The sequence below is a fragment of the Poromitra crassiceps genome (genome assembly GCF_964638095.1).
Source record: "Poromitra crassiceps genome assembly, chromosome: 2".
NCBI lineage: Eukaryota > Metazoa > Chordata > Actinopteri > Beryciformes > Melamphaidae > Poromitra > Poromitra crassiceps.
Genome location: NC_139624.1, coordinates 112,753,765 through 112,780,593, shown reverse-complemented (window position 1 = coordinate 112,780,593; position 26,829 = coordinate 112,753,765). Strand labels below are relative to the sequence as shown.

General features: G+C 45.5%; 1 protein-coding gene across 1 annotated transcript in view; it reads right to left on the bottom strand.

Moving 5' to 3' along the window:
• prkdc (protein kinase, DNA-activated, catalytic subunit) overlaps positions 1–26,829 on the bottom strand; it is a gene marked incomplete at its 5' end in the record, with an annotated part of 156,664 nt that overhangs the window by 48,006 nt on the left and 81,829 nt on the right. The window contains 9 exons of the mRNA XM_083654725.1: positions 1,166–1,277; positions 1,830–1,961; positions 2,331–2,482; positions 7,629–7,772; positions 7,914–8,033; positions 13,794–13,934; positions 18,560–18,708; positions 24,157–24,220; positions 24,305–24,370. Coding sequence (XP_083510851.1) covers positions 1,166–1,277; positions 1,830–1,961; positions 2,331–2,482; positions 7,629–7,772; positions 7,914–8,033; positions 13,794–13,934; positions 18,560–18,708; positions 24,157–24,220; positions 24,305–24,370 — 1,080 coding nt within the window. The remainder of the gene's footprint in view (positions 1–1,165; positions 1,278–1,829; positions 1,962–2,330; positions 2,483–7,628; positions 7,773–7,913; positions 8,034–13,793; positions 13,935–18,559; positions 18,709–24,156; positions 24,221–24,304; positions 24,371–26,829) is intronic.

Genomic DNA, 26,829 nt, shown 5'->3' with positions numbered 1-26,829 from the left:
TCACATTTTTGTCAGCAATAGAGCAATCAACTATGCAACACAGTCTACGACAACTACAACTTTTGAAGGAACAGTGGTACAAGTTTAGTTTAGGTTAGTATTTTTTTTTTTTTCTTTTTTAAGAGAGAAAGAAGTTAGTTCAAGAAGGGCCCAGATGGAGCCTGAAAAGGTGTGTCTTTACTCTTTTCCGAAAGATCGGCAGTGATTCGGCCGTCCTGACCGAAGGTGGAAGCTCGTTCCACCATTGAGGTGCCAGGGACGAGAAGAGTCGCCAACGGGATGAACGACATTTGAGCCCCAGTAGTGGAGGAGGGGCGAGGCGTCCTGCACTGGTGGAGGAGCGAAGGGAACGGTGAGAGATTTGGAGCCTGACCATAGATTGTAAGTACAGGGGGGCTGTCTGGTGTACTGCCCTGTAGGCCAGTACCAGTGTTTTGAATTGAATGCGTGCCGTGATGGGAAGCCAGTGAAGGTCCCGGAAGAGGGGAGTGACATGAGAGAATTTGGGTTGATTGAATACCAGACGGGCTGCAGCGTTCTGAATGAGCTGAAGCAGTCGGATGGTTGCAGCAGGTAGCCCAGCTACCTGCTTCATGTTAATGAAGCTTAAACCCAGGATTATTAACCCACATAGGCTACACTACAGCACAGGCACACTACAGTTGATGTGCACTAAAAGTAGACTGAACACAAATGACTCAATACACCTTGGCAGAGTTCTGCACTTTACTGAGCACACCGGCCCTATGCCAGGTTTCGACCTGGCCTTGTTTTTATTTGCAGCATAGAGGCACTTCAGCCTGATTGGTTCACAGAGCCTATTGTGTAATAAGTCTTGAGCATAACCACACTCACTTCAAACCCAACATTGCCATTAGATCACAATTTCTTTCCTCAACTTACAATGTTTGCCAGTTCCCACAATTTTACCGCAAAAAATAAAATAAAACATAATAATAATAAAACATAAAACCTTGCAAACTGCATCGCAATTTTTGAGAAAAGCTGCACCAAAATCAAGCAGGGAGGGACTGATAGTTAGAAGGTTGTTGTGGATTTGGGTTTCCAGGGGCTTTAAGCTACTCTGAGCTCTACTCAGTCATAAAGAGAGAGAGAGAGATGTATAGTACAACTGTAATGGAACCAAAGAGGGAAAGTCTCATACATCGTCCTTTCCAGACGTGTTCTTCAGGATGAGGCCAATAATCTCAGCAGCGGCAACGTAGATGTCTTTGTACCTTGTGAAAGACAGGTTGTTGGCGAGAGAATGGATGTACCTGAAAATACAAAACACCAAGAAATCATGAAGGGGCAAAAAATACCTTTCAAAAATTCTAAAATGTTTATAATATATAATACAAATCACAATAGTATGAACATCCTGTTGTCTGTACTTCTCATTCCTGCCTTTTCAGTTGATCTCTATGCAGCTGATGCTTTGTTAACTTAGCATGACAACAAATTAGCTACAAGCTAACCGAAAGCTAGCCAAGGTTAGTTAGAACTTCATGCTGGATGAATGACTCACACAAACTCTATATATTGTGGGTCACAAATAGATTTAACTTGGTAGAACAGTGATTATGGTGACAAACTTGTGTGTTCATTGTAAAACTTTCACTTTTAATAACTAACTCATTTGGAAAGTGTTAGTACAGTGTTTACAAGATAAATTACTGTTCAAACACAATAAAACTGGCTTCAAAAACAAATGTCACAGAATTTAGCTACATGAAAACGGTAAAACGGTATTCAATAAGCACAGGCAACATTCTTTTACTATTTATTCATGAAATCGAGATCCAAATGTTTGCTTGTTTTATTTGTACCTGTCATAATCAATTCCACACGAGGCATCATGAGCAGGGAGGCTGTTGGCCAAGACAATTCCTAACAGCTGGAGTCCAACAGAGTTGTCTTTACTGTTTGGGTCGCTGCCACAAAAACGCTCGTAGATCAGACTGCAAGGACAAATAATAATAATAATAATAATAAATAACACAAGGATAAATTATATTTCAGTTCAGTTACTATATATTTTTTTTGTCATCAAAGATGTTTGTATGAAATCTATGAGGAAATAAGTGAGGATGAAGATCTACCCAGTCATAAAGCATATTAGGTTCAAAATGATTCTTTGGTCAGATGAAACTGTGAAATCTAAATATGTGTAGGAAACTGAATTTGTGTATTTTTCCAGACAGATAATAGAGATACCTTTTTACAGATAACCTAAGCCTCAAATCTAGTCTACAGTAAAAAGTTGAACCATTTGAGCTATAACTTGTGTCAAATTCAACCCGTCTTTGAATGACAGTGTGTGCTATTACCTGTAAGGCACATGCAGACAGTCTCTCCAGCACTCCACCAGAGTGCGGATGATCTCCAGGTTGTGGCGGAACACGGCTCTCTTGGAGTGGAAGCTGTGCTTCATCAGGAACTCCAGCAGCCGGTTGGCCAGCACCTCATCTCTGGGGTTACCCTGGGACAACAACACATCCACTAGTGTTACCCTGGGACAACAACACATCCACTAGTGTTACCCTGAGACAACAAAATATCCACTAGTGTTACCCTGGGACAACAACACATCCACTAGTGTTACCCTGAGACAACAACACATCCACTAGTGTTACCCTGAGACAACAACACATCCACTAGTGTTACCCTGAGACAACACATCCACTAGTGTTACCCTGAGACAACACATCCACTAGTGTTACTCTGAGACAACACATCCACTAGTGTTACCCTGAGACAACAACACATCCACTAGTGTTACCCTGAGACAACAACACATCCACTAGTGTTACCCTGAGACAACAACACATCCACTAGTGTTACCCTGAGACAACAACACATCCACTAGTGTTACCCTGAGACAACACATCCACTAGTGTTACCCTGGAACAACACATCCACTAGTGTTACCCTGAGACAACAACACATCCACTAGTGTTACCCTGAGACAACAACACATCCACTAGTGTTACCCTGAGACAACACATCCACTAGTGTTACCCTGGAACAACACATCCACTAGTGTTACCCTGAGACAACAACACATCCACTAGTGTTACCCTGAGACAACAACACATCCACTAGTGTTACCCTGAGACAACAACACATCCACTAGTGTTACCCTGAGACAACACATCCACTAGTGTTACCCTGAGACAACAACACATCCACTAGTGTTACCCTGAGACAACAACACATCCACTAGTGTTACCCTGAGACAACAACACATCCACTAGTGTTACCCTGAGACAACACATCCACTAGTGTTACCCTGAGACAACAACACATCCACTAGTGTTACCCTGAGACAACACATCCACTAGTGTTACCCTGGAACAACACATCCACTAGTGTTACCCTGAGACAACAACACATCCACTAGTGTTACCCTGAGACAACAACACATCCACTAGTGTTACCCTGAGACAACAACACATCCACTAGTGTTACCCTGAGACAACACATCCACTAGTGTTACTCTGAGACAACACATCCACTAGTGTTACCCTGAGACAACAACACATCCACTAGTGTTACCCTTAGACAACAACACATCCACTAGTGTTACCCTGAGACAACAACACATCCACTAGTGTTACCCTGAGACAACAACACATCCACTAGTGTTACCCTGAGACAACACATCCACTAGTGTTACCCTGGAACAACACATCCACTAGTGTTACCCTGAGACAACAACACATCCACTAGTGTTACCCTGAGACAACAACACATCCACTAGTGTTACCCTGAGACAACAACACATCCACTAGTGTTACCCTGAGACAACACATCCACTAGTGTTACCCTGAGACAACAACACATCCACTAGTGTTACCCTGAGACAACAACACATCCACTAGTGTTACCCTGAGACAACAACACATCCACTAGTGTTACCCTGAGACAACACATCCACTAGTGTTACCCTGAGACAACAACACATCCACTAGTGTTACCCTGAGACAACAACACATCCACTAGTGTTACCCTGGGACAACAACACATCCACTAGTGTTACCCTGGGACAACAACACATCCACTAGTGTTACCCTGAGACAACACATCCACTAGTGTTACCCTGGGACAACAACACATCCACTAGTGTTACCCTGAGACAACACATCCACTAGTGTTACCCTGAGACAACAACACATCCACTAGTGTTACCCTGAGACAACACATCCACTAGTGTTACCCTGAGACAACAACACATCCACTAGTGTTACCCTGAGACAACAACACATCCACTAGTGTTACCCTGAGACAACACATCCACTAGTGTTACCCTGAGACAACAACACATCCACTAGTGTTACCCTGAGACAACACATCCACTAGTGTTACCCTGAGACAACACATCCACTAGTGTTACCCTGAGACAACACATCCACTAGTGTTACCCTGGGACAACAACACATCCACTAGTGTTACCCTGAGACAACAACACATCCACTAGTGTTACCCTGAGACAACACATCCACTAGTGTTACCCCGAGACAACACATCCACTAGTGTTACCCTGAGACAACACATCCACTAGTGTTACCCTGAGACAACACATCCACTAGTGTTACCCTGAGACAACACATCCACTAGTGTTACCCTGAGACAACAACACATCCACTAGTGTTACCCTGAGACAACACATCCACTAGTGTTACCCTGGAACAACACATCCACTAGTGTTACCCTGAGACAACACATCCACTAGTGTTACCCTGGGACAACAACACATCCACTAGTGTTACCCTGAGACAACAACACATCCACTAGTGTTAGGGACAACAACACATCCACTAGTGTTACCCTGAGACAACACATCCACTAGTGTTACCCTGAGACAACACATCCACTAGTGTTACCCTGAGACAACACATCCACTAGTGTTACCCTGAGACAACACATCCACTAGTGTTACCCTGAGACAACACATCCAGTAGTGTTACCCTGAGACAACACATCCACTAGTGTTACCCTGAGACAACACATCCACTAGTGTTACCCTGAGACAACAACACATCCACTAGTGTTACCCTGGGACAACAACACATCCACTAGTGTTACCCTGAGACAACAACACATCCACTAGTGTTACCCTGGGACAACAACACATCCACTAGTATTACCCTGAGACAACACATCCACTAGTGTTACCCTGAGACAACAACACATCCACTAGTGTTACTCTGAGACAACACATCCACTAGTGTTACCCTGAGACAACACATCCACTAGTGTTACCCTGGGACAACAACACATCCACTAGTGTTACCCTGGGACAACAACACATCCACTAGTGTTACCCCGAGACAACACATCCACTAGTGTTACCCTGAGACAACAACACATCCACTAGTGTTACCCTGAGACAACACATCCACTAGTGTTACCCTGAGACAACAACACATCCACTAGTGTTACCCTGGGACAACAACACATCCACTAGTGTTACCCTGAGACAACAACACATCCACTAGTGTTACCCTGGGACAACAACACATCCACTAGTGTTACCCTGGGACAACAACACATCCACTAGTGTTACCCTGAGACAACAACACATCCACTAGTGTTACCCTGGGACAACAACACATCCACTAGTGTTACCCTGAGACAACAACACATCCACTAGTGTTACCCTGGGACAACAACACATCCACTAGTGTTACCCTGAGACAACAACACATCCACTAGTGTTACCCTGGGACAACAACACATCCACTAGTGTTACCCTGGGACAACAACACATCCACTAGTGTTACCCTGAGACAACAACACATCCACTAGTGTTACCCTGGGACAACAACACATCCACTAGTGTTACCCTGAGACAACAACACATCCACTAGTGTTACCCTGGGACAACAACACATCCACTAGTGTTACCCTGGGACAACAACACATCCACTAGTGTTACCCTGGGACAACAACACATCCACTAGTGTTACCCTGAGACAACACATCCACTAGTGTTACCCTGGAACAACACATCCACTAGTGTTACCCTGAGACAACAACACATCCACTAGTGTTACCCTGAGACAACAACACATCCACTAGTGTTACCCTGGGACAACACATCCACTAGTGTTACCCTGAGACAACACATCCACTAGTGTTACCCTGGAACAACACATCCACTAGTGTTACCCTGAGACAACACACCCACTAGTGTTACCCTGAGACAACAACACATCCACTAGTGTTACCCTGAGACAACAACACATCCACTAGTGTTACCCTGAGACAACACATCCACTAGTGTTACCCTGAGACAACAACACATCCACTAGTGTTACCCTGAGACAACACATCCACTAGTGTTACCCTGGAACAACACATCCACTAGTGTTACCCTGAGACAACACACCCACTAGTGTTACCCTGGGACAACAACACATCCACTAGTGTTACCCTGGGACAACAACACATCCACTAGTGTTACCCTGGGACAACAACACATCCACTAGTGTTACCCTGGGACAACAGCCTGACAAAAAAAAAATCTGACTTTTACGTGATGGGCCCTATCTTGGTACAGGCGATATCCCTATTTGCGCTTGCGCACCTGTTTGTGCATGCCTTGAGGCAGGGAAGATAGCAGTCCACCTTGCACACGTGTCCAGGTGTTATGCAGAGTTTTGCACCCCCGCCCGGCAGCAGCTAAATGCATCCCCACCTCACGGGAGCATATTGTAATGATTTATACAGAGATGTAACTGTTTAAAAGTGATATAATTGTCTGAGTAGACGTGACCTCCCTGTTTTCTAAGTTAAAACAGGCCCGAAATATGTGGGGGAAGCAATTCTCGGCGGGGATGCGGAAACGTTCGCAGGTGCAAATTAGAGCCGTGCCAAATCATCTGCGCCCCCCAAATTCCAGCGCAAATGGGATTTGGGCGGTCTTAAGTACCAGAATTATTCACAGGTGTTGCCTGGCAATGCCTGGGCATTACGTCAATAAAAACCAATCTGATTCCCGTCTCGCAATCGCTGTTTGCGCGAGAGATGCAATACTGTAATTCTCTCCACGCGTGATAGAGTGGACTCACTCGTGCCGAGGGCAGAGAGAGATGGAGAGAGCTTGTTGACAGATCGTCTGTGGTGCCAACGACCCTCCGGGTTATGGGATAGGTGAAGGTGAATAGCCTATGTCCATTGTCCAACAAGTTTTCTCAATTAATTTCCTTCTTTGGGATGTGATAAAAGTTTCTCAGTGAGTTATAGTTGATTGCCTCACTGAATTATCTGCTAATACCCAATTTTAGCAGCACAATTGTATGTCCTGGCGTGGCAAGGCTGTGCGTAATGACATATCCAAAAGGAATTTTACTCTACACTGCGCTGCGCAGCACGGAGATTATGGTGCGCTCAAGCGCAACGGCGTATTTAGCGTGTAAAATGTGCTTTTAAAAGCTCTTAGCGCAAAGTAATTGCGTCATCTATCCTCACGGTTTGGCATGTGGCACGCCTATGTCCAGTACAATTATAACAGGCACGCGTTTGTGCACGCCCCCAATTTCCATTGCGCGCTCATGCAAACGCTAAATTACTGCTTTTGCGAAGATAGGGCCCGATGTCTCTTAAATGGCAGAATTAACAACCTTGGGGCTGGCCACGCTCGTCCAAGACAGCACTGTGACCACGACATCCACCACCATAAAATGAATCCCCTCTCCTCCGTTGTTTCCTGAGACCACGAGCTGCAGGAGCGGCCCCAGCCAATGCTTGGCGTATGGCCGGAACACCTGGGAGGAAACAACAAAGATTACTGCACCGAAAACATGCCGAAAATATCACTATATTTATGAATTTATTTTTTTTCAGAGAGAAGAGTTGTATCTAAGATATGGTCGAGGAAGGATGGATGGACCGATGAAAGAAGTCACCTCCTCTACGTTGATGATCAGCTTTGAGATGAACAGTCTGATGTTCAAAGGTGTGGCTGGATTCCCTAGTTTTCCATGCAGGAACTTCATCCATGGAGGAAGTTCGCTGGGTATGTTTCCCTTTTCCACAAAGAGGGAAGACAGTATATTAAACGCCTCAACTTGAATTTATCATAAAGGTAAGCTTCTCAATTTAACTCAAGTTAATTATAAAAACGATGAAATGAGAAAACTCCATGGATCAAAAAACAACCTTAAAGAGATACTCAACACTTTTTCCACTTTTTTCTGCTGAAAATCAATATATATTGGAAATTAGCTGTGTTCTTGAGGAATCCAGGTCAAAGTCCTGACATTTACTATAAATCTGAGTAATTCCTCTTCTCTTCTCACAGACCCATGCAGTTCCATACAAACCAAAAAGGCAAAAAGGCCAGCTGTAGACTCCCAATTTTCCTCCCTTTCTATTGGCTGAGCTCTTGATCTGTGACGTAGCTTGATCAGTGATGTCTTAATTATAGTTAGTTTCCCACTGAATGTGTCATTACTTTATAAATATCTTACCTGGATAAGCTCAAATTATGTTGTTTATATTATCAGTCCCACTTGGAAGCACTCTCTCCTGGCCAGTCAGGCGCTGATGCCTCCCCTCTGGTATGCACATGCATGAGCCGCAAGCTCCGGGCCGCGCGCAGCCGAGCAGCAGTGCTCTCATAGCCGAGGCGAAGGCTTTGGGATGGGGGTGAGACAGACGGTGGTGTTGGCTCGCTCCCCCAGTGGTCCCGATGCATCCATATACTTCTATACCTTCAGATAAAGGTTGTAAGCTCACCTGTAACTATCGGTGACAATAGGCTCGTTTGAGTTGACTGCCGCCTCGCCTGGAAAGCAGACGAGCACAGTCAAGGGCTTGATAGCCTCTCATAGCCGAGGCGAAAGCTTTGGGATGGGGGTGAGAACAGTCTGACATCAGTGGCGCCGGAACGAGTTTGCAATAAGGGGGACACAATTTTTTTTTTTTTTTTTTTTTGGCGACCGTTAGGGCGCCGACGAAAAATTGACGTTTTTATGGACGTTTGGATGATTTTTAGCCATATTTAGATGAATATCTCATTTTAAATTAACATTAGGATTATACTGTAGTAATGTAATTATTCAGTATTTTTCCTTTTCTCACTCACTTGGTGACCTGCTCTCCCTTTAGGTAATTTTATAATTACACTACAACAGACAGCAACACAGGCAGAAACACTGAACTTATTATTATTATTATTATCACTTCGAAACACAGTGCAAAACTTGTCATCTCAACACAAAAATAAAATAACAATAACCGTATACGATTATAGCAGCAGCCAATGACAGTGAGTGCAGTACAGAGTCCAGGTCTGTCTGTCTCTCAGGTGTAATAATCCCACAATGATCATGGCTTTAACAAGTGTCACAGGCTGTGTAAACAGTGTAAAGTGGGCTCTCTGTAACTTGATCCCTGGGTCTGTCTGTCTCAGGTGTAATAATCCCACAATGATCACGGCTTTAACAAGCATCACAGGCTGTGTAAACAGTGTAAAGTAGGCTCTAAGCGTCAGGGGCAGTTGCCCCCTCAGATTTAAAAAAAAAAAAAAAAAAAAAAAAAAAAAAAAAAAAATTTAGGGGGACCAAATTTTAAGGGGGACAAAATGTCCCCATGTCCCCCTTGTTCCGGCGCCAGTGTCTGACATAACGTAACGTTAAGGTTACTTAATTCTCGTCAGAAACCACTCCGATTTGCATGTTAAAACAAGTTTGCAGCCTAGGAATAACTGGAAAACATTTTATTGATCTATTCACGTCAGATGAAGCCAGGATTAAACAAAACGATATCAGAAATACACAGCCCGTCTGCCGTGTTCTTTTCCGGGTTTCCTGCGTGGGGGGGGTACAGACGGTGGTGTTGGCTCGCTCCCCCAGTGGTCCCGATGCATCCATATACTTCTACTACCTTCAGATAAAGGTTGTAAGCTCACCTGTAACTATTGGTGACAATAGGCTTGTTTGGCCTCGCCTGGAAAGCAGACGAGAGCAGGCGAGCACAGTCAGGCGAGGCGTCAACAAGTCGAACACCCCCGCAGCACACTCAACTACACTTTCACAACAATGAACAAGGCTCATTCAGGCTTAGTTTTATAACTTTTACGTGCTGCTCCTGCACATCACAGGCTAAATGATGCGACATAAATATACATTATGTAAAGTCATTGCATAAATGTGTTTTTATTGAAAAAGTAGCATCAAGTAAGCAAGTGTTGTTGGAGCGGATATCACAGTGTGCAACCATGTTCAAGCCACAAGTGGAGTCTGCAGTGCCACCAATTACTGGTACTGCATGGTATCCACCAAGATACCATCACATCGGAATGAGATGTTTGGAGCGGGGGAGTCTGGTGCAGCGCACAGGTCCTAGACCTGGTGAGATGAGGGAGGAGCCCGGCTGGGTGGCAACCCACAGAGCCCAGTCCCTCTACGTACCAGAGCCCTTCCCCCCCCCGGTCCCGGTAGAGTAGTTCTGGAGCAGCGGATGGAGTGGCCCCGACCACGTGACCACCTTCGACCCTTCCTAGAGGGCTGACCGTGGGTAGCTACTGACGTAAGTTGGGGCTTGGCCAGCCCTGGCTGGGTCACCTGGGCGAGGGTGTATGATGTTGCGAGACCCGAAACATCCTATGACCCCAGGGTACATCACTGAGGATACGTCCCAGTTGCATCCATGCGATGTTTTTTCTTTATAAGTTAGCCTGGTTTAGCCAGTGACTCATAGGAATAGATTATGTGACAACCAGGAATAGACTAGTGACCACTGGAGAGTCAGTTGACAGCCGGAACAGGGACGGCACCCGGGAGCAGTATGGGTTAGCGCGCGCCCCAGCCTGCGTCTTCCGTGAGGAAGAAGCCCAACAATCCACGAGAGGCCTTTTAGGAGGGCCATTCAAGCCGCAAGCGGAGTCTGCAGTGCCACCAATTACTGGTACTGCATGGTATCCACCAAGATACCATCACATCGGAATGAGATGTTTGGAGCGGGGGAGTCTGGTGCAGCGCACAGGTCCTAGACCTGGTGAGACGAGGGAGGAGCCCGGCCGGGTGGCAACCCACAGAGCCCTCCGCCCCCCCCCCCCCCGGTCCCGGCAGAGTAGTTCAGGAGCAGCGGATTGAGTGGCCCTGACCACGTGACCACCTTCGACCCTTCCTAGAGGGCTGACCGTGGGTAGCTACTGGGACGTAAGTTGGGGCTTGGCCAGCCCTGGCTGGGTCACCTGGGCGAGGGTGTATGATGTTGCGAGACCCGAACGTCCCAGTTGCATCCATGCGATGTTTTTTCTTTATTATTACGTTACATGTTACAAACTACCCATTTCCCTATTCACGTTGTATTTGCGAGGGGTATATATACACCCACCGGTGGATGTGTGTTTCTCTTAGGGTTTCAATTTTATTTTATTTTATTTTGTCCAATATTCAAATATTCCTGAATTGCATTTTGTGTTACAAATAAGTACCGTAAATTCCGGACTATAAGGCGCACCGGTGTATAAGCCGCACCTGCAAAGTTGACTGTTTTTTACATATATAAGCCGCACCGGACTATAAGCCGCGGGTGTTTTAATGGTTTTTTTTTTTTTTTTTTTTTGTGTTTTAATGTTTAATTACCATATGTAAGGGTTCATGCACAGAGGGGATTGTCGGGAAAGAGATGGCTGTTTGAGGAAGCTCCCATTTATTAACATTTCAACAAAACAACATAACACAACACCACCTGTGTTTTTTTTTACAGTGCACACAGTGTCCGCGGTGTGGTGAAAAGAGGGCAAGAGAGGAAATTAAAACAGAAGTGGATTTATAGTTAGAAAGAGTGCTAAAGAAGAGAGAATTCCGTTTTTTATTTTTTTATTTTAGTTACTCACAGTACTATTGACCAGTCCAACTCAAAAGATATTCGGCAGTTTCACTTTGAGCTCTTGTTCCGCCGCTGTCCATCAATGGTTATGACGAGTCTCGCTGGGTACAGTACGCCAAAGCGATATCCATTGACTTTAACCTTTTCGATGATGCTGTTGTATGTTGCGCGTTTCTGTTGCACCAACGCGGAGAGGTCCTGCCGGACGAAAAAGCGCGTACCCTTCTGCGGGGAAGAGGCTTCTTCCCCGCAGCCTGGAGGATGAGTTGACGGTCGGGCCAGCGGAGTAGGCGGATGAAGATGGCCCTCGGTGTCAGGCCGGGGTCTGGACGTGGCCGAGGCGCCCGGTGTGCCCTGTCCACTGTGGTTTCTCGCCTTCCTTCAGGTCCAGGATGTAACACAGGATTTTGCCAAGGAAAGCGTCCATGTCACCAATCTCAGCTCCTCTTTTACATTGATCAGGCGAATGTTATTTCTTTTACTCCTGCTGATTAAGTCATCAACCTGCGTGTGCAGGGTTTCGATTTGTTTTTGCATTTTATCCATTTTCGGACTCACTGTGTTGTTTTTGTCCTCCAGTGCGCTGATGCGCTTTTCCGCATTAGAAACTCTGTTCACGGTTGCCTTATTTTCTTTAGTGAGTGAGTGGATGGACTTCTGCACGTTTTCAAACTTGTTTTCAAGCTGCTCAAAACCTCTGAGCGATGTCGGACTTAATCGATAGTGTTTCACGGAGTAAAAGTTAAGCCCAAGCCGTGTATCTCCAGCCTCCAGCAGGTGAGTCATTTCCTCATTCATGGCGGTGATTGCTTCGTCTCTTTTCTTGTGTTCTTCGTGTTTTAATGTTTAATTACCATATGTAAGGGTTCGTGCACAGAGGGGATTGTCGGGAAAGAGATGGCTGTTTGAGGAAGCTCCCATTTATTAACATTTCAACAAAACAACATAACACAACACCACCTGTGTTTTTTTTTACAGTGCACACAGTGTCCGCGGTGTGGTGAAAAGAGGGCAAGAGAGGAATTTAAAACAGAAGTGGATTTATAGTTAGAAAGAGTGCTAAAAAAGAGAGATTTTTATTTATTTTTTGGAAAAAATCCATAGATAAGCCGCACCGTTATATAAGCCGCAGGGGCCAAAAAAGGCCAAAAAACGGGAAAAAAGCCGCGGCTTATAGTCCGGAATTTACGGTATTATTTTTATCTAACTTTTTAGCCAGATTTGATGGTTTTCTTGTCAAAAGTTAGCCGCCTCAAAGCCTTCTGGGTAATATCCAAACAATAGAGAGGCAAAGTGACCGCCTACTTCCTGCTTCAGCACTGAACCAGAGATTTTCATCTGTCATTTATTTTCCCATACACATTTCGTAAAATGCTTATAAAAAGTTTTACTGGTTCAAACCAAATGGTACAGATATATTTAGAAACAGGGGAAATCGCATAACATCTCACTGACCAAAACGTAAAAAAATGCGTGTTTAAAGAAAATATTTTTTTGGTGTTTTTTTTAGTTTTGGTCGGAGTAAAATGTTCTATGGTCTCTCCTGATTATAGCGTTAGCTGAACCGTTTGGTTCGACGAAGTAAAACGGTATGCTGGTGTTTGGACTGAGAGAGCCTGGTGACGCGAGGTTTGGACAGGAACATCAGCAGCAGATCCATTCACAGCGCTAGCTGGCTTTAACTGAAACTACCGGTACACATGCGCGAGCAGGAACTGCACAGAGGTCTGCCATTGGCTCTGAAATTTGCCCGCCCCACAAAAGTTCATCCTATCCAAATGTGGAGTGGGCGGATTCAAAAGCCTGAAAACTCCCCGCCCTTTTTTGAAAACTGACAAAATCTGTTTGGCTCAAAATCAGTCTGGCTCAACTGTTGAGTATCTCTTTAATTTTGCTACACCAGGAATAACATAGAATCTGCTTTATATTCCTTGAGCGCCACTGACCTGCTCTATTTTGGGGGTTATATTGTTCCTTTGCATGTGTCCAATCAGAGCCGTCATGGCTGCCATGCACTCATGCTGGTTCAGGTCATCCATTTCCAGATCCACCAGTGCATCCTGGGAGGGAATCGTGTCCTCTGCCTGCTACGAACACACAAACACAAACACAAACACACACACACACACACACACAAACACAAACACAAACACAAACACACACACACACAAACAGTTTAAACACTGTTTAAATACGGTATGATCTGTCTGTCATCTGTCAAGACACAGCCTTTCCGGTTGTGGGGAGGACGCTGGCGCGCTTTGGCTGCCGCTTCTCCCTCCGTCTAGCAAATAGTTTGAATTAGCTTTAGTTTCTATATTATCATTTTGATCTGTTTGGACTCATTTCTCAATCTGCCACTGTCATCGGCTGTCCAAAACGGATAAGTCGGCCATCGGCCTGAAATAACAATCCATCTCACTCCATCTGGATTACAAGATTTGCGCTTGGCACTCACCTGTGTCCAGCCGGACTTCTATTCCACCACCGCTTGCTGGAAGGTAGACCCTGGACAGGCCTCCACCTGTCTCGGTGCGGTTAGCCCCTGTTGGCTGGGACCGCTGCCTTCCACTACCGCCAAAGAACACCGCCGCGCCCGCGGCTGAAGGCAGATCCCGGGCAGGCCTCCACCTGGCCCGGTGAGAACCCTGCCGTCCACTACAACGGGCCACGGCCCAGAACACCACGCCTCTCCATCCACAATGCTGCTGCTTGTTTTCCTTGTATCTCTACTGCCAACGTGCCTACCGCATCTTTCATTCAACATCTGTTCCAGTACTGCTTCGGCCATGGCACTACGTTACACAACCACGCAACTCCTCCAGCTAAACCATCAATCGCCTCCTCCTACACAACTCATCACAGCAATAAAAAACTCCGGACTGCTACGACACCACCGCTACATCCATAGAAGCTCCCGCTGCAAGTTTGTCTATAAATCCACCGCCATAAACTGCATCCCATCTCTCTGGTCCAACTCCGAAAACAGCTCCTGCACTTCCGCCTTCCGTCATCACAACAAAGCACATCATCAGATCAACCCCCACATGAATACTTTGAACCTCCGCAAAATAACCACTTCCACCAATTCAACTTCAAAACAAAAGCACCTGAAAATCACCCTGTTCAATACAAGATCCCTCAACAATAAAAGTCTCATTCTCAACGAGTTCATCACTGACAATAAACTGGATCTGCTCTGTTTCACTGAAACCTGGCAAAAACCCCACGACTATCTCTCACTCAATCAAACCACCCCCGCTGGATACTCATACATAAACAACCCACGCACTGAGGGATGAGGAGGAACTGCTGTCATCTACCAGCAAGACCTAAACCCCCGACCACTCTCCATCCCTGCTGCACCTTCCTTTGAACACCTGGCTTTCATACTTCCTGGTTCCAAATCCCTACATTGCTCTCATCTACCGTCCTCCCAAACCCAACCCCTCCTTCCTATCCGACTTCTCAGAATTCCTCACACAACTGTCCACATTCTCACTGTCTGTTTTATTCCTTGGCAACTTCAACTTCCACATTGACTCCCCAGACTGCAAAAGCGCAATAGACTTCCTGGACATACTCCACTGTTTTAACTTCACCCAACATGTCAACTTCCCTACCCACACCCGTGGACACATCCTGGACTTGGTTTGCACAACTGGCCTCCACATCAACAGCATCTCTAACACCGACCTCACCATCTCCGACCATCTTGCTATCACACTGGACATCAGCATCCCTGTTCCCCACCCCAAACAAGACCGCACAATAACCTTCCGTAATCTCAAATCCATCTGCCCCATCTCCTTCTCTACCTGTCTATCCAACACCATATCCAACCTCTCTCTCCCTGTTAACCCGGCTCCCATGGACCTTGTCAACTTCTACAACCATACACTGTCCACCTGCCTCAACCAGCTTGCCCCCATAAAACAAAAACCGTCACATTCACTCACTCCGCCCCCTGGTACACCCCTGAACTGCACATCCTCAAAAAACAATGCAGACAAATGGAACGCCTCTACAAAAAAACCGGACTACCTGTACACACACTGGCCTACAAATAACTCACTCATCAATACAAGTCTGCACTCAACCATGCCCGTTCCACCTTCTACTCTGACATCATACACTCCGGATCCTCCAACCCCCGCACTCTGTTTTCCACCATCAACAAGCTCCTCAAACCATTGGACAATATCTCACCATCATTTACCTCGGACAAATGCAACAACTTCCTCTCCTTCTTCCACTCCAAAATTGAAAACATCCACAACCAGCTAGCCACCACCTCCACTGCCATCACCCCCGATCTGGACCCTGTACCTTCCCTGCCAACAGCCCACTGCTTTCCAGCCTTCTCCCCCTTAACCCCATCTGACCTTTGTGAATCACTCTCTGGCATAAAATCCACCACCTGCCCCCTGGACCCCATCCCCTCCAGCCTCGTCAAAGCCTGTCTCTCTCCTCTTGCCCCACTCATCACCAACATCATCAACTCCTCCCTCACTTCTGGTATCGTCCCCTCCCCGCTCAAGCTCGCTGCCATCACACCCACCCTCAAAAAACCCGGCCTGGATTCCAACAACCCCAACAACTTCAGACCCATCTCCAACCTCCCATTTCTTTCTAAAATACTGGAACGCACCGTCGCAACTCAACTCAAACAATACCTCCACACCAACCAGCTTTACGAAACATTCCAATCCGGCTTCAGATCACACCACAGTACCGAAACAGCACTACTCAAAGTCACCAACGACCTCCTCTCCTCTGATTCTGGCTCCCTCATCATTCTCCTCCTCCTCGACCTCAGTGCAGCCTTCGACACCATCAACCACTCCATCCTCCTCAGTCGCTTAAAATCAATTGGCATAACCGGCACAGCACTCTCCTGGCTCACAACCTATCTGTCTGACCGCTTTCACTTCATCTCCATCAACAACTGCAAATCCCACACCACCCCAGTATTACACGGAGTCCCCCAAGGCTCGGTGCTTGGTCCCCTTCTCTTCATCCTCTACATGCTCCCCCTAGGTCACATAATTCGCCGCCATGGACTACAATTTCACTGCTATGCTGACGACACCCAGCTCTACATCTCCACCAAAACCATCACCCCTGCCATTCTCGCCACCCTCACTGACTGTCTCACTGAAATAAAAACCTGGATGACCAACAACTTCCTCAAACTCAACTGCAATAAATCAGAAATCATGATCTTCGGCCCAAAATCCCTCCTCCCCTCCTCCCAGAACTTCTCACTCTGCATTGATGGACATACAGTCACCCCCTCCCCTCTGGTCAGAAATCTCGGCGTCATATTGGATCCCACCCTCTCCTTCAAGTCACACATCAACAACATTACCAAAACATCCTTCTTTCACCTCCGAAACATTGCACGACTCCGCCCCACTCTCTCCCCCTCAGCCGCCGAAATACTCATGCACGCCTTCATCACCTCCAGACTAGATTACTGCAACAGCATCCTCTATGGCCTCCCTTCCACTGTTCTCCGTAAACTGCAATATGTCCAAAACTCAGTTGCCCGATTACTCACCCACTCCCGCTCCAGAGAACACATCCCACCCATCCTCCAACATCTCCACTGGCTCCCCATTCAGCACCGCATCCACTTCAAAATCCTCCTCATCACCTACAAAGCCCTCAATAATCTGGCCCCCTCTTACCTAACAGATCTCCTCCAGCGCCACTCCCCCACCCGCCGTCTCCGCTCTGCTGATGCCAACCTCCTCACCCCCATCACCAAAACCAAGCACCGCACCACGGGGGACAGAGCCTTTGCCATTGCTGCCCCAACCCTCTGGAACTCTCTGCCCCTCAACATCAGAAACTCCGACTCACTCACCTCCTTCAAAACCCAACTCAAATCCCACCTCTTCAAAACAGTCTACAATATCTGACTTTTACCTCTAACCACCATTCCATCTCTGCAATCTATTGATTTGTATTTGTTTTGTATCTGTATTTGTTCTTGTTATTTAGTTTGTTTACTGTATTACTTTCTATGTATTGTAAAGCGTCTTTGAGTTCCCCAGAAAAGCGCTATATAAAACGTATGTATTATTATTATTATTACTCTGAAACTGCATTTACACCATAGGAGACGAAGGCCCAATCCAAATGTTCACCCTCTGGACTTGTGGACTGAGCCCTCACAGACTTCAGTAGTATGTACCGTGACACGTTCAATGTCATCACGTCAAGTCTGTGAGGGCCAGAGACTGCAAGGCTAAATAAGCTGCTGATAGACAGGCCTAAAGACTACAATAATAACATGCATTTTGCTTACCTCTATGGCCTTTACTTCTACATATTTCTGTGCCATGATGTGGTTGATTATTATTTCTGGCCAACATGATTCAAGTAACGTTTTAATAAAGTCAGTGTTTTACACATTCATAGGTTCTTTTGGAGGTTTTTTGTTCTGCAACTGGAAAAATGACGCCATTTCCGTATTGCAATGAATTGTGGGTAATTAAATTAGTGAAGTCTGAACCCAAGCGGACTCTCTGGAAGTCTGCAGAAAGTCCTCTTGAGGCCCCTTCCCTTGTGGACTGGATGGATTGTGGATTTGGAGTCCTCAGCACTTGCGGGAACGCGCCCGCGTTAAAGTCCGGGCATTTGGATTGGGCCTAAAATGTGTTGAGTTCAGTGGAGATGTATTTTAGGGAGAAATGGTACCAACTCTTTTTGCGATGGTGCGTGTGCGTCCTTCAGGGTTCTGGGAGCTGAAGGAGAAGCTCTGGACACCGGTGGAGAAATCAAACTGACTCATCTCTTCACTCAGGCTGCTGTCGGCCATGTAGGACTGGGAGGACAGATACACCGGCGCCTCTACACAAACCACCAAACAAATTCCCTCAGCAAAACAACAATCGTAACTGTTACTTCAAAATATTGTAAAAAGAGGGGTCAGTCTTTCCAAATGCAATTAAATGCTTGGAAGGATCCTGAATTTGAAAATTAATGCACTTTAAAGCAGGGGTTCCAAACCTTTTTTGGCTTGTGACCCGACTTTGATGTCACAAAAATCTAGCCGACCCGAGACATTCAAATTCCAGCACACCATCGATAATATCATCAGTGACATCGTCAGTGATGTCACATGTAACATGCATGCTTCTTTTCCCCCTCAGAATTCTGACTTTACTCTGAGAATTCTGACTTTAATCTGAATATTCTGACTTTTTCCTCAGAATTCTGACATTAAATTCACAATTCAACTTTATTCTCAGAATCCTGATTTAAAGTTATAATCTCAAAGATTTTCATCTACGGTAAAAATAAATAAAAATAAAAATAAAATAAAAGTCACTAGCTATCTGATAGTGAGTTAACACAATGGTGACTGAGGCTATGGCCCATTGATGGAAGCCAGTTTGCAGTATATGTCATTATGTGACATTAGGGACCGTTCGTTATTTAGAAGGGGGGGTCACTGGAGGGATTTGGTGTGCTCTGAAATAAAAAGCTGTGCCCCTTCCCCGATCAAAATATATTTTTCCTTGACCCTCCACAAGTGATTTGAAAAATATGATTAACCCTCCCCAAACAATATTGTGGCGAGCTTGCGTGGAAGAATGCGGACTGACACCGATATCTTACTTTTAACCAAACATATGCAGAAACTCCGGCCAGAGGTGATTGAACACACTAACAGTCTCAGTCGTGGTGGCTATTGATAGTAAAACTAAACATCCTGGCCACACAAACATTGCCATTACCACATAATGCAATCAAAACATGAGCACAACATCACTAAACTACGTTTTTAACTGTACAGTAACAAGCTTCCCACAAGAACATGAACTCCCATAATCCTTTGCGCTTCTTAGAGCAGAACTGTCACCAATCAGAGCGACCGCCTCCTCCGGTCGCTACATTCTGCTATTTTCGCTTGTGAAACCATCTTCAGTCTGTGTATATCAATATTTGTGTTTAAATAGCAGTCAATGACTGATGGAAAACAGTTAGCCAGTTCTATTATTGTGGCCGACTCTCCACTCTCTGTCCCCCCTCTCTCTCTCTCACTCCCTCAGCAGACAGGTACAAAGCCACACATGTAAAATCTCCCAGCATCCATTGAGCTACATTTCGATAACAAATAGCATCCAAATTAGCCTAAATAGATAGAAAGGTAGATAGAAATAATGTTAACACAAAATGCAATTGTAGAACATTTCAATATTGGACAAAATAAAATCTCGAAATCAAAACACAACCCTATAGCCGTTTTCCCACATGCGTACCGGAAAATTACCTGTAAGTCAATATCGGACATTTCCCTTCACACTTCGGCTCGCGCATGTGGGAATCTATCAGCGAATTTGCCTGTATGTTGTGGGGGCGGGGGGAGGGGGGAGCTTATTTGGGGGGTCGGCAAAACTCGAAATAAGTTCGCTTGTCAGTTGTCACACAATAAATCACACTCGTTTGACTTAAGAGCAGCGTCAAGCCGCCAGCATAATCAACACAGCCGATTTCCCCCTCCCCTCTCTGCTCGAGAGCAGCAGCCACAGACAGACACAGCGAGAAAGGCTTGCAAGCTGCTCAACGCTTGTATGTATGTAGAGAAAGCAGCCTGGCTTCGTTTGATGTGTCCGGGGTTGCCTTCGGAAATCAGCAAGCTGACATAGGCTACTGCTCTTATTAGGCTATCACAAGATCATTTCGCCAGTTTGCTTTAATGTGCGCGAATGATTAGATTATGCCCGCTGGAACATTAAGCAACGTGTGTAGGCTACTTCTCGCCCATGATTGAAGGACCGCTGTCGCGGAAAATGACTGGAACCGTTTCCACTTGCGTCCCCTTAAGAGCATACCGGTCTTCTGACTAGGTCGAAAGTGGTGAAATGTCGGGGACGACGGGGTCGCGCTTATACCGGCATGGCGCCTTTCTCACATGCAGGCATTAGACCACATTCCGGTCATTTTGCGGTACAAAGCGCATGTGGGAAAAGGGCTTATGTGAAACATATATGTCATCCTGGTGGTATAAATATCCCTTGTAGACTTAACGTAATTTAGGAGATGAGTGATGAGTGAGCCGTAACGGTTCTACTGTGACTTCCTACGATAGAGCCCATATATATTTTGTGATGCCATGTCTGTTTGTTTGCTCAAATAGTCAGTGACTAGAAGTCACGACTGGTGAGCACTCTCAAAAGTTTCAAAAAGTTACGGTGCACGGCTCAAAAAATAATAAGAGAGGGGCAAAAGACCAGCACTCAAATTAATTCCTTTTGGTTTGTTTTATTTACCTTCAAGCAAGTTGACACAATGAACGTTTCGGCGTGGAGCCTTCCTCAGCATTGTGCTGACAGAAGACGGACATGACGTATAAATAGTGTCAAACCGGAAGTACAATCAATTACATTATCAAGTACTAGGAAATATCTCACAACATAAAATAACAATGAATATAATATCAAAAACATCAGAGAATATCAAAAAAGAGATAAAGGTACAATTTTAAACAGTATACTTGTATATAAGTCTGTATATATTACACAGCAGGAATGCAATAATGTTTTGCAGACGAGAAGAATGAGGCTGGATGGCCACACTTGTGTTAAATAAGCACAGATGAAAAGTCAACATATTAGAATAACAAAAATCAGTAAGAAAATATTAAAATAGAATTAGAAAAATACATAATAAAATGCATATAAGTGAATGCATCGGATAGAGATACTGCCGGTCCACACATGACGCCCCCACACTGCCTTACAGTGCAAGAGCATCATGCGTGAACCCACAGCACATCCACCCGACGCACCCCCTACAGAAAACAACCTAACAAAAGTTCTTCATTCAAGCCCTTGGGGTGTTCTGTCTGTAAGGTATGTATCCAAAATGCCTCTCTTTGTAACAAGGCCTTGTCTCTGTCACCCCCCCTCTTCAGTGGACTGACCTGTTCTATACCCTGGAACCTGAGGGAACACACGTCGTGACCAAACTCATTAAAATGCCTGGCGACAGAGGATTTTATATCTCTGTTTCTAATGCTACTCTTGTGTTCTGAAATGCTGAAATTTCAGAACACAAGAGTAGCATTAGAAACAGAGATATAAAATCCTCTGTCGCCAGGCATTTTAATGAGTTTGGTCACGACGTGTGTTCCCTCAGGTTCCAGGGTATAGAACAGGTCAGTCCACTGAAGAGGGGGGGTGACAGAGACAAGGCCTTGTTACAAAGAGAGGCATTTTGGATACATACCTTACAGACAGAACACCCCAAGGGCTTGAATGAAGAACTTTTGTTAGGTTGTTTTCTGTAGGGGGTGCGTCGGGTGGATGTGCTGTGGGTTCACGCATGATGCTCTTGCACTGTAAGGCAGTGTGGGGGCGTCATGTGTGGACCGGCAGTATCTCTATCCGATGCATTCACTTATATGCATTTTATTATGTATTTTTCTAATTCTATTTTAATATTTTCTTACTGATTTTTGTTATTCTAATATGTTGACTTTTCATCTGTGCTTATTTAACACAAGTGTGGCCATCCAGCCTCATTCTTCTCGTCTGCAAAACATTATTGCATTCCTGCTGTGTAATATATACAGACTTATATACAAGTATACTGTTTAAAATTGTACCTTTATCTCTTTTTTGATATTCTCTGATGTTTTTGATATTATATTCATTGTTATTTTATGTTGTGAGATATTTCCTAGTACTTGATAATGTAATTGATTGTACTTCCGGTTTGACACTATTTATACGTCATGTCCGTCTTCTGTCAGCACAATGCTGAGGAAGGCTCCACGCCGAAACGTTCATTGTGTCAACTTGCTTGAAGGTAAATAAAACAAACCAAAAGGAATTAATTTGAGTGCTGGTCTTTTGCCCCTCTCTTGTTTGTTTGCTCGACATATATATATTTTTTATTACCGACAAAAATATATATATATGTTTTAATTAAAACAGCTCATAGCATCACAGCACAGGTTTGTTGACACTTGTTACATATCACCATGTCATGATAGCACGCAGCAACAATAATTACGTGTAAGGGCTCCCGCAGGATGGTGGTCTTACACAGTAAGTTATACAATCAAATCAAACTAATGTATCACAATGAGTCGGCCACTCGTTACGAAAGACACCTCTGGGGCTCGCGCTCCCGAAAGAAAGCAGCAACAGCACACCAGCCTGTCGCAGCCTCGCTGGTATGAACGTATAGGTTACCCCAGCGGTGCGTACAAGACCCCAGCCCTCCGTCGAGGCAAACAGAGCCCAGCAGCCGTGGAATCACCAGAAAAGCGCCACTGATTGGCCAGATACTGTACACGCCTACTGTCTGGATAGGCCAAGCACAAAGATCGACAGATCAGACCGCCAAAGAGAAACAATGCACCGGGACATACCAAACAGTTTGGACAGGAGGGGTGTAAATGAAGCAACTCAGTAGTTGTTGAAGTCCGAAAAGCAAACATTACACACAAACAAAAAGTTTATATATTTTTATCTAATCAAAATTGTATACCCCTCCCCTGGACTCAAATTAAAGAGAGTGTACCCTCCCTCAAACTAAATTTAAAACAAGATTACCCTCCCCTATTTTCCTCCAGTGGCCCCTTCCCTAAATAACGAACGGTCCCTTAGTAATGTCACATAATGCAACAGTTTGCATCTCACCTGCAATTACCACTCATCACCATAGGTGTCACGCAAGAGAACAAAACTGAAATATTTTAGATTATCACTTTAAACTAAAAAAAAAACTAAAAAACTAAAACAAAAGAAAGATCGCAAGTGACCCTAATCATCTTCGGTAGTTTTAAATTGTGTGTGGTGTAAAAAAAAGAAAAGAAACAGGGTTGTGACCCTAAGGTTGGGAACCACTGCTTTAAAGGGATAGTTCTGATTTTTGGATCCCTAGCCCTATTTGCCACTTACCAACGCTGATATTGAATACTACCCCAAATAGTTAGCCATAAACCAATACAAGGACAATGGGGTCACGCTCCTGTCTGTGCAAGCTGACTGATGCTCACTGAAATCTCCACAGTGCAAAGTACATTTCAGTGAGCGTGACCCCACTGACCTTGTATTGGTTTGTGGCTAACTATCTGGAGCTAGTATGAGTATGCTAATATAGGTATGCATGCATTGTGCTGAGAAAGGAATCTAGGGTTCCAAAAATCAAAATAAACTATCCCTTTAAATACTGACAATTGTGATTTATTTGTATATGCACATTTCTACAGCATTGTAACAGGTACAGAGACATTTTTGCATCAAGCCCAGTAGCTGAATAGTTGGGCAGGTCCAATAATACCTCCGTTCTCCTCGCTCGCTTCTTTCCGTATCGTGATGTATTTCTTCTTTCTTTCCAGTGGGACCTACATGAATTAAAAATAGATGAGTAAACAAAGATTTTAACTCAATGTATACCATATAAAAAATGACATCATCAAGTGCCATACCTCAACTTCAATGGGAAATGTGTAGGTTCTTTGAACATCAATGAGATTTTCCAGAATGAATTGATTCTGGAGAACAAAGAAAAAGGCAAATAATTAAGTCCTGTTGGTGAAGTAAGCTTACCAAATGTTTGACAACCAAGGTTTAAATCCAGATCACGACTCTCTTGCCTGCATTACGGTATCTCTTCAGTTGGACAATAGATTCAAGATTCAAGATTTTTATTGTCACTCCGTAGTACAAGTATCACGTGTGAAATTCTTGTGCTGTAGGCTCCGTTACAACATAGTGCAAAAAATAAAAGATATATAAATAAAAAACAAGAGGCAACAAGCAATAAAGCAGTAAGACACGCCACAGACAGTGGCGTGTTCACTGCCCATAGTGCAAATGGCATGAACATACTTTAAACATAATTAAACATAATAACATTCTGTTAGGTGCAAATAGCGTATACCTAATTAAACATACTATTGAACCTTAGTCATACATAATGGTAGCATCTACAGTGCGGTACAGTACGGCTACTACACTATTTGTATATGTTAAGGAGTCTCGTGGCCTGTGAGAAGAAACTGTCCCTCAAGCGATTTGTGCGTGCTCTTGGGACCCTGTATCTCCTCCCTGAGGGTAGCAGGGAGAACAGACTGTTGTGGGGGTGGTTTGTGTCTTTGATGATCTTCAGGGACCTCCTGAGGCACCGCTGGTTGTACAGATCTTGCAGTTTTGGCAGCTCACATCCTGTTACGTGCTGGGCCGCGCACCTCACCCTTCTTAGCGCCCTGCGGTCCATGGTGGTGCAGTTCCCGTACCAGGTGGTGAAGCAGCCAGTCAGCAGGCTTTCAATGGTGCCTCTGTAGAAGTCCCTGAGGATTTAGGTCGTACCAGAAGGGGCTGGAGACGCACCCCTGTGGCACTCCTATGCTGATGGTCAGTGGGGAGGAGGTGAGGTTGCCCACTTTCACCACCTGGCGGCGGTCTGTTAGAAAGTCCAGGATCCAGTCACACATCGCTGTGCTTAGTCCCAGATGCTTGAGTTTGCTTACCAGCCTGGAGGGCACTATGGTGTTGAATGCTGAGCTGTACTCCACGAACAGCATTCTCACATAGGTGTCCGTCCCCTCCAGGTGGGAGAGGGCGGTGTGGAGCACGTGTGCTACTGCATCCGCTGTGCTCCTGTTGGGGCGGTATGCGAATTGTAGCGGGTCGTGGTCCGGGGGGAGTGTGGGGCGGATCTGTGATATAACCAGCTTTTCAAAGCATTTGCTGGCTATGGGCGTTAGGGCTATTGGGCGCCAGTCGTTGAGGCTGGTCACTTTCTGCTGTTTGGGAATGGGGATGATTGTTGCTGTTTTGAAGCAGGGGGGAACTTGCCGGAGAGGGACTGGTTAAAAATGTCTGTGAATACGCCTGCCAGCTGGTGTGCGCAGGCCTTGAGGACACGCCCAGGGATGGCATCCGGGCCGGCCGCCTTGCGTGGATTGATAGGCAAGAACGACCGGCGGACTTCATCCTCGGTGATGGTGAGGGGGTGGTCCGGATCTATGGGGGGGGGGAGGTGGGGGTTGTGGTTGTGGGTGGGGAGGGTGTGAGTGGGAGGGGTGGTTGGTGGTTAGGTGGGAGTGGAGGGGAGGTGGGTGAGGAAAGGAGTGGGGGGAAGGTGAGGGGGGGTTAGTGGTTAGGTGAGAGTGGAGGGGGGGTGGGGGAGGATAGGGTGGAGGGCACTGGGTTAGATAGGGGTGGGGGGTGGGTAGGGGGTTTGTGGGGGGGCAATATGGACTATCAAAGGATATTGAGTACCATACCACAGGGATGACGTATTTTTGTAGGCTTTCCCAGAAGTCCCTGCACTTCCTGGTTAAATCCTAGCCCATATAGATGCCGCCCTCTCGCCTAAAGAGGAGTGCCACCTTACAATGGAGTCATATGCCAAAGTACTTGCCATGCATGCCATTTGCAAAATAAAGTATCTTGTTAAACCTTACCGACCGGTCTCTCATGATTGAAGTGAGGTTTCCATACCAAATTTCAAGCTGAGAGAGAGGCCGCCATATCCGCATTACCTGATCAGCCCGTGACGTCAGTCAAGCCAAAGCGTGGCGTCAGTTGTCCTCAGTTCATCCCGTCCATATGACGTCAGTAATCGTCAGTTCATCCTAGTATATATAGCGAGGGTTCTACGTCACCCCCCACTTCGGTGGATCATAGCAGCAGTTGGCATCACGGCTGTTCATTCCCCCTTAAATCATCCTCTGAAGCTGTCATTTCACCCCACCCACCTCCCCAGTCCATCCCCAACGAGTCTTGACTCCTGAAGAATCCCCCACGGGGGAAGGGGGGTTCTCTATCCTAGCCCATATAGATGTCGCCCTCTCGCCTAAAGAGGAGCGCCACCTTACAATGGAGTCATATGCCGAAGTACTTGCCATACATGCCATTTGCTAAATAAAATCTCTTGTTAAACCTTACCAACCGGTCTCTGTGGTTAACAAAAGTTTATGAAACAGCAACTTTGTGTTCAGTAAGA